Source organism: Eleginops maclovinus, chromosome 10, assembly GCF_036324505.1.
Source record: "Eleginops maclovinus isolate JMC-PN-2008 ecotype Puerto Natales chromosome 10, JC_Emac_rtc_rv5, whole genome shotgun sequence".
NCBI lineage: Eukaryota > Metazoa > Chordata > Actinopteri > Perciformes > Eleginopidae > Eleginops > Eleginops maclovinus.
The window spans coordinates 4,723,512-4,740,038 of record NC_086358.1 but is presented as its reverse complement, the minus strand read 5'-3'; the positions used below and the strand labels follow the sequence as shown (position 1 = coordinate 4,740,038).

Genomic DNA, 16,527 nt, shown 5'->3' with positions numbered 1-16,527 from the left:
GAGCACAGAGGAAAACTGGTTTCCTGTCGCTGTCAATCCTCTCTGACAGGATCTTTTCAGAAAAACACAAATGCATGTTATTAAGTACTTTTCCCAGACATTTCTAAGGCCACATAAACATCCTGTGTCCACACGAAGGATGGAAAGTGGGTGAGAGAGGAGAATTGAGCAGAAGCGTCAGCAGGAAACTGAAGATTCATTGTATTCATCAAATGAAAACATTCAGCTGTAGTCAGGGGGAAAGGAGCACCAAAACATAGCAGCAAAAACCGCAACGCAGCTGCTTTATGTTGGTTTTCCAATAAACTATCACATTTGTTTTGAAAGCTGAACGCATCTCTGATTCCTCGAGCTTCTTAAAGGGGCCCTATCATGCTTCTTGGGGGTTACCCTTTCCTGTAATGTGTTATATATGTTTGTGTGCATGTAAATGGTCTGCAAAGACTAAAATCCCTGGCTTTCTCTCCCACAAACTCCCCCATCCCTGCCTGAAACGCCTCCATTGGACTCCTTCAGGAACATAGTGTCATCACTACACTTGTGCTTCTATTGGCTAGCGCTCCAACACATTGTACTTATTAGGCTAAGGGGCGGGACATCTCTAAGCGGTTGAGCGATCACAACAGAGCCGGCCAGCTAACCAATCAGAGCAGACTGGGCTCTGGTTTCAGACAGAGGGTGGAAAGAGGTGCTGCAGCTCAGCAGTATGAGAAAAATAAAGAGCATTTTGAACATTAAAGCATGGAGACATGTCACAGTAGACATTAAATACTGATATGAATCTAAAAAGGAGCAGAATATGTCCTATTTAACTGCAGCCAGCTTCTCTAAATCCATTTTCCACTGTAAACTGTTAAAGATTGTAAATAATATCAGGAAAATGGTCTTCTAAAACAAGTCAATGAGACAATTAGTTTTCAAGAGTCATTTTTAATAGAATGAGATCTTCCATGCTCATTCAAGAACATCACAGTGCTTCGAGAAAATGTCAAACAGTCTTTTCATTACACAGAAAATAAGACAAATATAAAACAAACTCCTGATAGCTTCAGCCTTTTCTTGATACAGTGTTTAAACAACAGGAGACGCTCAACAAGGTAAATAATACATTCACTAAAATAAGAACGAAGCTGTGGTACTAGAATAATAATACTAGTTGAGCAGAATCTCAGAGACCAGCTCATTTTTTCTTGCAGCACATCCGAGTATACAACTTTACAGGGCTGAGAAAAATAACAATATTTAGAAGAGAATTGGAGGAGGAAACCCTCTTCATGTTGTCACACATGCATACAGAGATGCATTTAACCCATCCTTGTACTAGGAGCAGTGGGCAGCTATTGTACAGCATCCGGGGACAGTAGGGGTAGCTTCCACATTAGTCAGATTGAGACGTGAACCGGCGACCCTTCGGCTCAAATACCGCTGATATTCTTTTATGATACTGGATATCATCTGAGATTTCGGATATTGAAATTTTGTGAGTTTGTTTTCTGGTTTACATAAATTAAAATGATGTCATTTTCGTAAATTAGCCTAATATTAGATGCCTTTATCTACTTGTTATATTCACTTTGATTGTCAACGGTCAACCCTACAATAACATTCTCGAGGTATAGGTAAAAATGACGTGTTATGATCCTTTTGGACAGAAGTTGCCATATTTTAATGCTGTATCCTTTCATGTATCCACGATTCAAACAAATTGACCCCATGACATTTCAACTGAACCCTCTCAGTTATTTTTAGGTTAAAAGCTCTTTAAGGCATGGTGTCATACATAAGGCCTTTACAAAAAGAAACGGAACAGAACGATTTCAGAAATAAATCAAATGTGCCAATAAAGTCAAACTTCATTGTTTATTACAGTTTGCTCCAGGTGACTGTGTGTGTCCTTTTTCAGGCGGTTTTAAGGCCAGACATGTCAGTACTTGTGCATCTCGGTTGATGGGATGACAGGAAAAAGGGTTATCTGTCATTCAATGTTAAGGAGACGGATAATGCAGCAGGGCTTCCTTGAAAGTCTGGAGGTTTTCATTCATTTCCATGGTGTTTTCGTAAAATATTCCCCCTTCCTACTCACTGTTCATGACTGAAGATGAGGAAGGCCATATTAGAGCTCATTTCCCAAGACAATTCATCCAAAGTGGAAGCAAGAACAGGTTCCTCTGAGTTTATTTTGACCTTAACGATACTTCCCACACGGCATGGAGGAGTCCAAATCTGCCTCCGTTAGTGGTGTTTCTCCAAAAGTACAAAAACTAGTCAGCCAGGGAGACAAACCTTCCCGGCAAACAGCAACCCCACGATGGTGAAGAATATGGACAGAACAAAGAGGACATAGGAGGAGCCCACCACTGTGTTGTTGGGGAGCTTATATGGCTGTCCTCCAACCTCGTTGATGTAGAAACCGATGGGGAATATGAGAGCAGCCAGGCAGAACAGAACCACTGTGACCGGGGAGAAAACATAAGGACAGAAACTGATTAGACACCCTCTCTGGAACTTTTATTCCCAATCACAGGTGACTTGCAGGGGCCAGGAGGAATGAGGAAAGATTGCATTGAAGCTCTAGATATTTAAAAATAAAGAAAATATGATACAGTGCTATTTGGGCCAGCTGTAACACTTAAAATGAAGTCAAGGGGTTTAATGGTAACGTTACCTAATACATAAAAGGTTTGGAAAGATAAAGTAAGGAATAACATTATAAAACGTTATGTTAGCGAAGTAATAAATAAATGGTAACAGATATATAAAAACGTGGATAAACAGTTCAATTAGATCAGCTAGCTAAAAGAGAAATGGTTGAAATAGATAAAGTAAGATATAAACACGTAGTCTAAAGTACTACAAATAGTTAAAATGCTTGAAAAGGTTAGCTTGAAGGAACAAAAGCAGTTAGCTTGGCGGCAAAAAGCAAAATAGCTAATAAATAATAGTAAACAGTGAAATAACATGCTAATGGCTAATGCTCAATTAGCTTGAAGCAGGCTAACGGAAGCAATGGTTATAGCAGGTAGCTACAAGCTAACAACAGCTTAAGAAATAGGTGATCAAATTAGAAGGCTTAAAGTGACATGAAAATGTAATGAAATAAAAGTAAAGTAATGGATAAATAATATATCAGCTGTTAGAAATAATCAATATATTGGAGCGGAACATTAAAAGATAATTCACTGTTTCTGGACGGATCATATTTGTCCACTTCCGGTAGTATTACCGGATGTTGTCTTTAGCCTCAGATAGCATAAAGCTAATATTGTATTGTATATATGAGTAGAGGGCGCAGGACCAGTGGAGTTACATACTAAACACACCACCTCTACCGCTCACTCATTGATGCTGCAATGATTATATTGCCTGTTTAATAACTGATAAACTTCAGAAGGATTGCATAATATAATATTGTAGTTGAGAGCTCCAGGACTTCGCTAACAAGATGGCGACTGTGACGTCATACGAGGACCCGCCCCCGACGACGTCAGCCTATAGAAGAGTCCGGAGAACCCCATGTGACAAGTGGCCAACAGGATCCAGCCCCCACTACCAACCAATGAGAGCACGAGAGCGGAGCGCGTCTTATTTTGAAGTTGTTCATTGTATGGTCGGAAAGGGGTGGTTCTATAAAACATGTTTGTATTGTGAAATCGATCTCTTTTTTGTTCCGGACCGCCAGACAGTAACTACTGATGAGCTCCACTCAGTCAGTGGCCTGTGGACCGTGTCCCGGGCTATTGAGCCACAGCCCGTGTCCCGGGCTATTGAGCCACAGCCCGTGTCCCGGGCTATTGAGCCACAGCTGTGAAACGTTTGTAAAACCTACTGCTGCATCCTTTTATTAAATACTCCTTTTAAAACTTACAAGAGGAGGTTTGCTTCCTTTCTTTTTAATCGACACCTGGGCTTCGAATAAACGAACATTTCTTACACAGCTAAACGGATCAATTGTTATATAAATAAGGATTTCAATCAAAGGCTACTGGAGTTCATTTGAGTCAGCTGTCTCTGATTGAATAGGTTTAGATACCAGACAACTCTTATATGGATTCCTCAAATATTTGCTTTTTTTCCCATGTCAACCCCTAAACACATCTTTCTCCCTTTTAAGGCAGCTGTCAGCTTTTAAAAGTGTGTTAAAAAAACAAAAAATCAGCCCGCAGTATTGCTGGTCTACTCGTGAGAACATGCTTCATATTTTTCTATTTTCAGAGCCGAATGAACCACAGCTCCTGCTCTGGTCCTCTATACAGAAAACACAGGCCCTTTCCTTTAAAAATAGAAACGGGACCATCAATAAGAGCTCCTCTGCAGTCAAAGTGTTCGTAATTACCAGACTAAAAGCTTCTCCTGAAGGGAACTCCGGTGTCGAGGTAAACTCTAAGCTGTAATGGGCAGTTTTGCCTCCGCTTGCAGCTAATTTCCGACCATAATGTGGTATTCTACAGCTGAAAGTTTCATGCATTTGCAGCTTTAATATTCATGAATTCTGTTATGTAACAGCTGCTAACTGGACACAGAACAATGATGTATAGCAAGGTGGTGGATGCCTCGAAATGTAAAGATAAAGGGTCTTTAGCTTGTCATTTTCTGCTGGTTTACAACTATCCTTGACACTGGAAAGTCATTTCATAAAAGAGAGACAATCAATTCTGTCTACAAATAAAGTGTGGATTAGCCATGAGATTAATATGAGCATTTGGACATGTGAAATCAGACACCATTGATTGAAAGGGAGCTGGTCACGATGGAGGACGATGGGAAATAACGTACTTCCTGTAAAGGCGATCCATCGGGCGTATCGGGCTGCTTCTCGGCGCCAGCGTGACATCACCAGCAGACCACAGGTGACGGTGAGAGCGATGATGCCCAGGATGATGAAGAGGAGCGTCGTGATCCACTCGGGGGGAAGCTGTGGCGGGAAGCAGGTCCGCTCTCGGCCGTGGATCGTCTGACACTGCCGGACGAGACCTACCGTGAGAGTGCCTGAAGGGAGAGAGGGAAAAAAGACGGGAAGGTAAAACATCCACAGAGGGAAATCCAACACAACGTGAAGACACATAATCCAATATTAAAATCTTTCAGACCTTAATTCAGATACTGTACATCTTTTTTCAAATCAATTTATAATTTTCTTATAGTTTTTAAAATTTTTACTGTTTCATGATAAATATACACAACACTGGTTTCAATGTGTATGCATTTGAATAACTCTTACTGTGGCAATGCAACTTGTAGCAGCCAAAATGGCCAGAGTAGGGATTAATGATGTGTGATTTAATAAGGTTGTTTAAGTATGTTAGGCCTGGTCTTTGTTCAGAATATTATTACTTGTTTTTAGATTAACTATGGGGTGGATCAGTACGGTCACATAGTTATGGGCGGCACTCATAGGTAATATAATCACCTGTGTGAGGCGTGTGTGGAAGAGAGGGGGTAAGGGTATCTTTTGTTCGCCACCTTTTCACAGCTGGATTATTCAGAGAGTACATATTTGTGCATGTTATAATAAATTGATGATTTGTATTAAAGTACGACTTTTGTTCAACGTAATTTGGATCTCTGCCTCTCAGCGACTTTGTTTGTTCCTGCAGTCGCTGCACTATGCACCATCATACACAAGTTCTGCTTTTGATGAGGTGATAGGGTCCTACAATTAAAACAGATATTCCCTCAAACAGCTTTGGTTATTTTAATTAAGACTTCAGTTTTTATAGTTTGTTTGTCTGTGTTTTTCCATCTGGTTTCATGTATGCGAGGTTCAATTGGGAAGAGATAATGTCCCATACCTGTGTGTACTGGCTTTACACCCAATTAAGATTATGACTTGTATTCATTGATTGCTCAAGATAAAACACAAGCATGGCTTTTCTATATAAAGATAGGGTTCAAGGTAGACCAAAGTGCACAAACTGACTCATAATAGAGTCTACTGCACATTAAATATATTATATGAAAGGTTATGTAGTATATCAGGGCTGGCAGTATGTTTAGTTCGCATGCTTCGTGTAACAAACTCCTAGTGCGTGAGAAGCACACGACATGATTAGTTTGCATGTTGACTCTGGCTGCAGCAGAGACCCGCAGTGATTCATGATGACGTCTGACGGGCTCAGAGCATCTTCATCAGGGAGAGAGAGAGAGACTGTCACTGTGCATGTTAGAAATTAAGAGATCACAGGCCCTACATCAGATGGAAAGTCATCGTACTTCCTCCTGCTGGGGGCTCTCACGTCTGGTGGTTTCTGCATATCACACACACACACACACACACACTCGAAGCTCCACAGAGACTGCATCTGCTCAGCTCCGCATCCCCTCTGACGACATTGAAGATACAGCACAAACGCAGAACAATTAAATCCTCCCACTCCTTCATTCATTCATTGTTTTGTTTTCTATCTTATTATCCGCACAAAGCAGTTAGAGCCCGCCAAGCAAACACAAAAGAAAGAGGATTTGAATACAGTTTATGGGTTGATTGATGGCAATTTAGCAACTTGAAATTGTGTGTAATTGTCACCATTTACTACAAAATCAGAAGAAACTGATGTTAAAAAGAGTGCACAAAATACACTTCTACATCATTTAACTCGTATGATATGTACAAATAATAATGATATAGTACTTAAAGCCATTAAATACTCTAAAGTGACATGTAACGGTTTACTATTTCTTGTTTGAAAGATCACCAAGGGATAAAATGACTTCATAATGCTACTCCCATATCCATCATCCCTTTAAATATTCATCATTGCTCTAAAGTGGATTGAGTTTGTGATGATGGATAGAGTGCTGGATGATGATTCCAGGTTGAACCACATCCTCCTGCAGGCTGACCTCATCACCCCCCCCTCACACACACACAGGATATCCTGTTCCCTTAACACACATCCTCTCACACCGCAGACTGAGGGACAAACGTAAATACATTGACTTCCCTGCATACTGGACACAACAAATGGGTTTTCGCCTAGTGGCTTTGTGGAAAGTAGCTTTTGTCTTGAATGGAAATATGAGAAACAGAGTTGTTACAGATGAATGAGAGTCATGGTGGATATTTACGAACAATATAAGAAAAAGTGAAAAACATAGGTATACAAATCGGTTACCAGTGATATTAGTTCCACGTACTGTTTTTTATTGCTCATTGGTAGGAAAAAAGTGAACCAAGTCGTACTTTACAGCCATTCTTTTATCGTTGTGGCCAAATGTAAATGCCAGCCCTGAATCTCATCAGACAGCAGGTGAACGTGGTGTTTTTAAAACCTTATTATTCTACCGATTTGTGCATCGTTGTAGCTTAAGCGAGAAAAAAGGTGGCGTTGGGGCAGAATCGCTTCATAACCGTTGCAGAATATAAAACGGAAATTCAATTTTTTACATGACCAAAAAGAATAAAGAGAAATAAGGATTAGCTGTTCGGAAAGAAACAGAGCAAAAACCCATCAACGACTAACAGGGTATTACTCGTGTTTTATAAACGTACAATATTTTATGTTTCATTATATGGAAAGGAATCAAACCAAGACTTCTTGAACAGTCTTCACATGTGCGATACTTGGCGGCATCGATATCTGGTGCAATTATGCTATTCAAAGGTCAATTGTGTAGAATCTAGTGACATTTAGTGGTGAGTTAACGGACTGCAACCAACTGGATAACCCTCAGGTAACAAAAACACATGAAAGACCCTACATTGTCCTGAGTTTGGTTTCTTAATTGGGGTACTGTTAGGCGCTTTGAACACCAGGAAAAGCGCTCTATAAATAACATGTTTTATTATTTGTATTACTGTAGAAACATGGTGGCGCGACATGGTCGACTCCCTATGTAGATACAAAGAGCTCAATGTAAGCTAACGAAAACACAACGATTCTTAGTTTCAGATGTTCAAACACTTATCGAAAGATAGTTATGAACAATACATAACATTCCTGCTAATAGATCTCCCTAAATATTACACTTTGGACCTATTAAATTAGCTGTAGTTTAAAAATGTTTAACTTTGCACATGATATTTCCATGATTAGACCCAGAGAGTCCTGACTGTCACGCTGTGGGCTTTAATAAAAGAACACAGAAGTGGCAGGACGTGTGTTTCTGTGTCACCGAGGGCCAATCCCTAACCTGTACTTAGTGAACACTTCTGAAACTCACACACTTTCCTGCTCATTCAAATCTCTCCACTTGACACTTGACACAAATTCAAAATGCTCACACACACACAAACACACACACACAGTGCTCAGGCACGCATATCAACCTTGTGCTAGATGGAAAAGCACAAGGAACAATAGCCAGCTCATGAAGCAGCTATAATAAACACAAGTGTGAACGTCACAAATCTAAGAGTTATTTTCCTTTACATCCCTTGCACTCAAACTCAAATACGTCACCATGCCTGAGGAGTGGAAGCATTACCCTCCTAGGAGGCTTAATTAAAAGTCCCACATCTTCATTCCCAAACAACACATCCTGCTCTGAGGGCCTTCAGGTGATTACAACTCGGCTAATTTAACAGGAACAAAAAGCTTTTAGTACAGTAAGTACAGCCATCTCACACCATCGTCTATTATGAGGGAATGTGAGCTGCTCTTAACTACAGTCCTCATTTTCTACTATGACGTTTAAGAAAAGGGAGATTTAGAGTGTGGTTACTTATTTAATTATGCCACAAAAACCTGCTTGTTATGCACTCAACTTGCATCAGCAGTCAGTGTTTTTACTACAGTATAAATCCTGTAATAAGTATTTTGCACGCCTGTTACTGTGCTTAGCCTACCTGTGCTGCACAGTAGCATTAGGGTGGAGGCAGCTGTGCATATACTGTACTTGTACTGTTTGTCTTTTGCATCTGTTCTGTCAATATTTAGCTTTTGGACTTTGCCTCTGAATATGACTCTATTGGAAAAATCAGGGGAGCGACTACAAGAATAATAATGTGGTAAACGCCTGTAAACGCTTAAATTCTAGGATTGACTGTATGATTAATGAAATATGCTTTCCTAGAAATGGAAAATGATCATAGATGCTCCGCTTTACACTGACAAATTAGCCAAGATCAAAAGTTGACATTGATATCAGACACCAACATCTTAATGAAACATCAAATCATCTATAAATGTAAATCAGTATTATTACTTAATTTAGTCATATTTATATTTTCTAGTGAAGAAATGGATACTTTCACCTCCAAAACTACAAAGAATCCTCCCAAAAAGCCATAACCTGTGATGAAATTGCCATTACTTAATTAGAATTGTAAGGTAATTGTACTCCACTACTATATTATACTTTATACTCATACTACACTTGACACTTTTGGGAAGCCAACACTCTTACATACAAATTACATTAAATCTGCTCCACTTTACAATCTGCAACATTAAATCAAATCAAACAATATCGTTTATAATTCGGAAGTAGTCCACAAGTTATAACTGTACCTTCACTTTGAAACGGTGATCACAAGCCATATTGAGAACCATACTTGACAATGAATCTGTTTGTGTGCAACTTTTGCCTTCCAGTTTTTTCGATTCTTAAAGATGTATGTGCTTTTTCCTACAATATGTACCAGTTATCATTGAAGGGTTTAATCTCCCTAGTTGCATCCAATAAATAGACTTTTTGAGCACAAACTCAGTGCAGAAGTGGGAGAAAAGTGTACACATTAACATACCAGATGCTCCTCCAGTGCTGATCCAGTCCGGGTTGGCGATGCTGGCGATGGCGAAGATGTCTGCAGCGAGGAAGAGGCATCCTGAAATCACGGTGAGTTTATCCATGTCGGTGCACACACTGCAGGTCAGGGAGTTTCTGTCTCACCTAAAGGGAGGTGGGACATCCAGCAGCCTGAAACCAGCCAGGGTTAGCAACATGCATGGATAGATAGAGACGGGTTTGATCCACGATTTTTCTGCACATTGTGTTTAATCCAAATCAGTGGGACATGCAAAGTGTTCTTGAAGAAAACCACTTTTATTTAGTCCTCAAACAACCGAGCCGGACCCGACCTGCTGCCGCTTCTCCATCCCCGGAGGAGAGGCTCTCAGCCCGGGCTCATGGATCTCCCAGCCCCGGTTGCCTCACCACATCTCGGTGGTTTGCAGGGGGGGGAAAAAGAGTGGAAAATGTGCTTTAATCGCTGGTTAAATCTCCAACACGGACTCATGCATGCAGCCGACTTATTTCCTGAGTCTGCATGCAGCCCCTGAGCTTTCTCGCCCCGTATTGGAGCTTTGTCTTCCCTCTGGAGGACACACACAGAAGGGAAACACCGCCCATGACTCACAGTCTCTGCAGCGCTTTCCTGGAGCTTTAAATCCCCACACCCATGTGCAGAATATCTCCAGTTTACTTGTTTAAAAGGCTTTTAAAACACATAGCAAGTGTGTTTTCTGCAAAACGGTGCTGCCCTCTCATATTCTGGCAGTTCGCTTCACTCCTCGTCTGTAGTGGACAACTCTCGCGAGAGCATCTGTAAATAGCCGACGCTGCAACATAAACCATGCATTTAAATACTGTCCGTAAACACCGGTAAACACCTATATACTCAAGCAGTTAAATCTGCACGTGGCACTTTTTTCTTTTACAGCTGAGACTCGTCATTATAAAGAAAATCTGAACTTTTGAATTTAGGGTCAAAATGTTTTAGTTAATGGCTCATTTTTATTGTGAAAAAAAACAAACAACAAAACTGAATACCTTTAAAGCTTCCAAGACATAAAACACCACAACAAAACGCTTCAAACTCGGTATGGTAGATAGAATTTATTCATTATTTTACATCAGCTATACAGTTAATGTGGACAGATGAGTGGAGCACGACACTGTGATGAGCGGCATCACCTGAAATACACTGTTACATCACCGATAAATACCCAGAGGTCTTATGACTTTATATCCCCTGCCTTGTTTGTTTTTGTTCAAATGTAAAAGGAAACACATTTTTATTTCAGAGTTACAGTACGTGGAGGGTTTTAGACCTCATCCACAAAGGGTGTGTTTTTGAGGTTCCCGCTGGAGGCCATGGTCTTCTTGCCGGTCACAAACTTTTTGGCAGCCTGAAAACAAACAAGTTAATAGAAGTTAAGAGCCACGTTATCAACTTAAAACCCATTTCTTCACACAGCATATCTTAAAATGACTTATGTAACTGCAGTAGATTCAGTATAATACATCTACACCCATTAAGACAACCAGTGTTACAATGTTTACTGAAAAACTGTATTTCAGTAAATAGTTAAGATGCATTTCATGAGTATTGTGCCTATAATTCTACTCCACTATATTTTGAAGCAAATATTGTGTTTTTATACTAAATATATTTGGTATCTTTAGTTACTCACAGATTAAGATGAATACTACAGAACATATATCCACTAAATATACATTATTAAAGATTAAGATACCACGCAGTATACAATAGCAACTTCTTACGTTGGCGACGTCGGTCAACGAGACGTTGTCGATGTTTGTGGAGACTTCGTCCGTGGAGCTGTAGGATCCCTCCGCCAGAGCCTGAGAGCCCATGGCGTCCAGGAGACCCTCTGAAGTCTCCAGAGACATCAGGACCTGGCTCTTCAGCTGGGCCCTGCAGAGAGAACCAGGACAAGCTCAGCATAAGATACAAAAGTACAAACTAGGAGGAGTATTTGTACCTTGGTGTAGTTTATTTTGAAGTACAAGGGGACAAGATGTTTTAATAAGTCCAGTTAATATCCTTTTTTAACCGTTTACAGGAAATGGAGAGAAACAGCTGGATTGGCTCCAAACAACTTAACAAATCTGCCCACAAGCATCACTTAAAGTTAACTTTTAGCAATAAAGCGGAAAATATTCCCTTAAAATCACGTTGAAAACACGTTAGGCCTCATATTTTCAGTCAGTTGTTATAGAAGTAGCCACCACAATAATGCAATGCAGAGAGGAATCATATCACAGTAGTTTGTGTATGTCTGTTTGTCTTACTTGGCCCGAGTGAGGTCAGCAGCGGTGACGTTACCATCAGCAACAGCCTTCACTTCAGCAAGAGCGGCCTTAATCACCTGCAGAGACAAAGCCCGATATGACATAGAATCATCTTCCTGTTACAACAAGAGCAGACTCTTGTGAAGACTAAAGGATACTCACATCACCAGTAGCTGCAGGCTGGGAAATGGTGTAAACTCCAAACAGACCAGAGTCAGAGTAGTTTGCGTTGAAAGCGCTGACCTGTACAGGAAATAAAGGAAATGTTTTTACAGGTACTGTTGAAGCTACGATTCAAGCCGTCCAAGGCCTCCGTGTATAAAGCGTTTCGGTTCTAACTGACAATCACTCACATCAAAGGGGTCAGCTGTTGCCTTGGTAACACCCTGCACCAGTTTGCTGGAAGTGCACGAGCCCCTCTTGACATGCAGACCGGCTCCCAGTATGTGCTGCAGAACGCTGAAGGTCAGAGCCTCGTCGGAGCCCACCACTGCCGACTCGCTCACAACAGCCGAGTGAACCAGGCTTCCGAGGCCGGGCATGCGGACCTCACCTACAGAGGGATACAAAGTGGTACAATGACTAAAACTGTGGGAAAAAATAAAGACCTTGCAACACATTGGATTGCGCCCAGCTCACCTCCACGATACTGAGCAGCGGCCCCCGTGGTGCCCGCCCCACTGCGGATGTTGAGGAACTGCTCTCCAACTTGTGTCAGCACCTCGTGATCCACACCTGAGAGTCAGACGGACATCAGACACTTAATGACGCTTTCCAACGATGGTTCAAATGTCTGATATCCTGTTGTATTACCTCATCAACAATCAAACTTAATATTCAATTTCCCTCTGAAACAAATATCAGCAAATCCCAGTCAAAAATACCTGCACAACTATTACACAAAACATTTAAGCAAACAGAGCTGCTAACCTTGTATGTATATTACGTTTAAAGTAGAATAACACCTTACCAAGTCCAACAAGAGCCATCCTTGCGCTTGTGAAATTGTTCTGGACGAACTGGTGCAGCTGCAGAAGAAAAATCCTCATTAGAAATGTTTAAAATAGTGTATTTCTTGTGTGAGTTAAAGAATAAACACTGGGAAAGTACTCACGTGTCCGGAGGTGATGTTGCCGACCATGTGGTTAGGACAGTACAGAGAGTTAGTGAGAGCGTTCTTGTAGGCGGCTTCATGCAGAGCTTCAATCACACCTGGAGATCACAGAAAGAGGCATGATGCAACATTATTATTTAAGTTAACATTTGTGATATCCTGGAGGAGTAATTGGCTTTGTTCCTCTCGTCTATTTCCCTCTGTTTTTGGCACTTAAATAACAAAATGTGTGGAAATGTCTCACCAACAATTACAGGAAACAACTTTATAAACTAGATCCTGGATGCTGTTGTCTTTGCAGTAGTATTTAGTAAAAAAACAAACAAATCATTGCAGCTTTATTTTTGAAGAATGAGATTCAAACAATATTTCTGATTATCTACAATCAGCAAAGAAGCATCTTCAGGGTTAAATTGAGCTATTCTCTTTAGTAAGCAGGAGGGAATAATAAGTAATGAGCATAAGCTGTCACTATAGGCTTAAAAAAAAAAAAGAGTAAGAGATGAGGTCAAAAGGAAAAGAGAAGTAAGGGCCCACCGATCTGAGCGCTGTGTGCAGCCTGGGCCTTGTCCCTCTTCACTCTGGGCGTGAGGTCTGACACCTCCCATGCCCGAAACTCAGGGGCTGTTGTCACATTGATCAAATACTCCATCACTGTGTCGCTGCAAATAAAAAGAAGGGACACAGACATGTTAGTGGTAAGATTATACAATACCATAACAACTCGAGTAGCATAATCTGCCTTTCCAGTGGACATTCCTTTGTACCAAACAGTCATTTTTACACTAAAATAAGGTGTTATAAGATCCTGCCAAAACCATCAAGTGATTTGCATGAATTCAAACTCAAACTACAAGTGTTTCTTACTACCTTTCTGATCGAAAAGATACTTAAAACATATGTTCTTCTTGTACTACATACATGTGACACATCAAGATTTATTCAGACTCACAAGTCATCTCTCAAGCAGTCAACGGTGTAGACCATGTTCTCTCGGGATGAAGTCACACTGCAGAGAAACAAGTAAATATCCAGATGAAAAACTAATCCAGGAGAACACGTGTGTTCAAAGGTTTGTTATGATCTTTCTGTAAATTTACTGACCTCAGGCTGCCTCCCACTGCCTCAACACCACGGCATATCTTGAAAGATGAAGCTCCTTTGGTTGTCTGAGGAAGCGGAACATTTAAGTTATCACCAAGCTGAGAAACTGTGCTGTATTACATTGTTTCTCAGATAGAGGTATTGGTGAATAAATATTTCAACGGGAGAACATACTTAAAAAAAAAAAAAAGCTTGGGATCAACAGCAGTATCATACCAGGCTGGAGGCCAGGCGGAGGATGTGGGTGACACCCTGGTTCTCAGGGGTCTCATAACGACAGCCGGCCTTCACAAACACTCCGATCTTGGAGGCTGGAGAGTAATTCTCCAGGGAGGCGATCACCAGTCCACTGGGCAGTCTGGTGACCTGCAGAGATGTTAGTTTAGTTTCATCTTATCCAATTAAAACATGTCAGCCGATAGGACTCAGTTTACATTCTAGAAAGGGTCATCTTAAGCATAAGAGAACATAAAACAGAAGTAACATGTTTCTATTTCTACAGGCAAACCAACTCATCTCTTCATTCTTAGACCCAAAACCACACTGACTGGACCCAGCCAACCCTTCCTCTTCACTCCCCCAACATACATGGATGTCTTTGAGGGAGTGTGCGGCCCCTGGAGACAGCTTGAGGCCAGCCAGTGGATGAGCAAGAGACTGGCGTGTTCTGGCAGCCACATGGAAGTGTCTCTGTGGAGAAGAAACAACACATCAACAACCACTGACCTGCACATCCTGCGGCTGAAACTTAACATGTTCAGCAGCGGTGAACTCCACCTTACGGGCCGCCTGGGCCGCGTAAAGCCTTGTCTGGAAAAATAGAAAACATGGGAAGGAGGGCCATTACAGCTAATGTGTTGCTGGCTTGCTGATTGACTGTTGGGGAAGGAGGAAATTCAGAGGAATGTAACATTGTGAATTGATAATAGATAAACACACAGGTGACAAAGGAAGGGGTCTATTTTAAAGATCATTTCCATATCATTTAGAGTTGGCAAACTATTTGGTCATATTGCAAAGAGTTATTAAGAGTATTACAGAAGATGGTTGTGTAGTTCTACTCTTCCTTCACGACAACCTTCTAAGCAATATGGATGCTCATCAATTCAAGATATAACAGGAGCCAGCAAAAATATGTTTTCTAGTAATTACCACTGAAGTTACTTTAGATAGAAGACAAAATAATCTCAAAGAAGTAAATCGAGTATCTTTTCGTGAGCTTTCAAATAAACTTCACCCAACAAAATATACGTTTTATGAACACATGAGGTATATTGTTGTCAACATCTATTTAATGTTACAATCTGTTTATATGAATGTGTCACACAACAGGTCAACATTCGTTGTGGATGCCTATTTTAGAACACAAGAAGCTAGCTCCCACTTTTTAAGTTTTTAAGGTGATTAATAAGGCAGATCAAACCTAATTTTAAGTTAGCAGTAAGCTTAAATGTCCATAACGACCAGTGCTGTCTAATGTTTGTTATGCAAGCTAATGTTATCAGTTAGGTTACTGCTGGTTAGCATGAGGTTAGCATTAGCTGTTCCTCCTCTGGTCTTCATCACACCTTGACCCTGAGCTTTTAGACTCTCCAACAATCACACAAAGACTGAAACACACGGCTAATGTTCGTATATCTCTGTAACCACACATATATATAGGATGAGATAGAGAAATCCTCACCGAAAGCTGACTAATTCCCCGAATCCCCTTCATCTCCCCTCTCTCCTTCAGGAAATCTAAGCAATATGGCCGCCGTGTGTGCCCTACCCAGAATGCCTAGCGCGTTCCTTGCCGGCAGGCGTACCGCTGAGCCAACGAGCGGGCGCCCTCTGTTGCCAAGGAGACGAATAGAGTTTGACAAGACCTCAAATTATGACTTATTTTAAAAAATATATGTAAACTATGTTGTCCTCACTCTTGTTTACATTTTAGCACGATGTCTTTACACTAATAATATATTGTTTTAATTATTTACTTACTTTTCTACCAAAGTCAGTGGCATCATATCGATCTGTACTACTGTCATATTAACCTCTGAAATGTCCCAATTGACCAATCAGAATCGAGTATTCAACTAAGCCACGTAATAATGCTATTAATTACCTGCAAAATGCATTAAAAACAATGTAATATTACATTTATTCTAATAAATAGCTATTTAAACATACTCTTTTTTTGTCTGATTGTTATATGTTATATACATTTCTGCAAATCTGTTTTTGGCATTGTACTAAGCGATTGTGGCAACATGTTCCCAGACTTATTACTGTAATTTATTAATAAATGTCTTATTATCATTTTGTTGTTTTTTATATTATTGATACTAAAT

General features: G+C 40.6%; 2 protein-coding genes and 1 long non-coding RNA gene across 4 annotated transcripts; 1 reads left to right on the top strand and 2 right to left on the bottom strand.

Moving 5' to 3' along the window:
* Positions 1–910: 910 nt before the first annotated feature.
* Positions 911–10,410, bottom strand: LOC134871013 (uncharacterized protein C16orf52 homolog B-like). The gene is made up of 3 exons (XM_063893599.1): positions 9,686–10,410; positions 4,774–4,986; positions 911–2,450 (listed from the first exon to the last, which is right to left on the bottom strand). The coding sequence occupies exons 1-3, from the start codon at positions 9,789–9,791 to the stop codon at positions 2,266–2,268; spliced, it is 504 nt and encodes a 167-aa protein (XP_063749669.1). The 5' UTR covers positions 9,792–10,410; the 3' UTR covers positions 911–2,265.
* LOC134871014 (uncharacterized) lies at positions 8,428–16,299 on the top strand. Its single transcript, XR_010166628.1, has 3 exons — positions 8,428–8,545; positions 9,701–9,777; positions 14,697–16,299. It is a non-coding gene; the product is annotated as an uncharacterized LOC134871014 (long non-coding RNA).
* Positions 10,757–16,014, bottom strand: LOC134871012 (cytochrome b-c1 complex subunit 2, mitochondrial). 2 transcript variants are annotated; one of them, XM_063893597.1, is made up of 14 exons: positions 15,879–16,014; positions 14,921–15,004; positions 14,411–14,560; positions 14,195–14,259; positions 14,043–14,099; positions 13,628–13,752; positions 13,091–13,188; positions 12,947–13,004; positions 12,616–12,711; positions 12,330–12,529; positions 12,139–12,219; positions 11,977–12,053; positions 11,446–11,599; positions 10,757–11,069 (listed from the first exon to the last, which is right to left on the bottom strand). In XM_063893597.1, the coding sequence occupies exons 1-14, from the start codon at positions 15,909–15,911 to the stop codon at positions 10,986–10,988; spliced, it is 1,362 nt and encodes a 453-aa protein (XP_063749667.1). In that variant the 5' UTR covers positions 15,912–16,014; the 3' UTR covers positions 10,757–10,985. The 2 variants fall into 2 exon arrangements, with proteins under 2 accessions (XP_063749667.1, XP_063749668.1); XM_063893598.1 differs by lacking the exon at positions 14,921–15,004 and adding an exon at positions 14,783–14,884 and having other exon boundaries at positions 15,879–15,940.
* Positions 16,300–16,527: the final 228 nt, after the last annotated feature.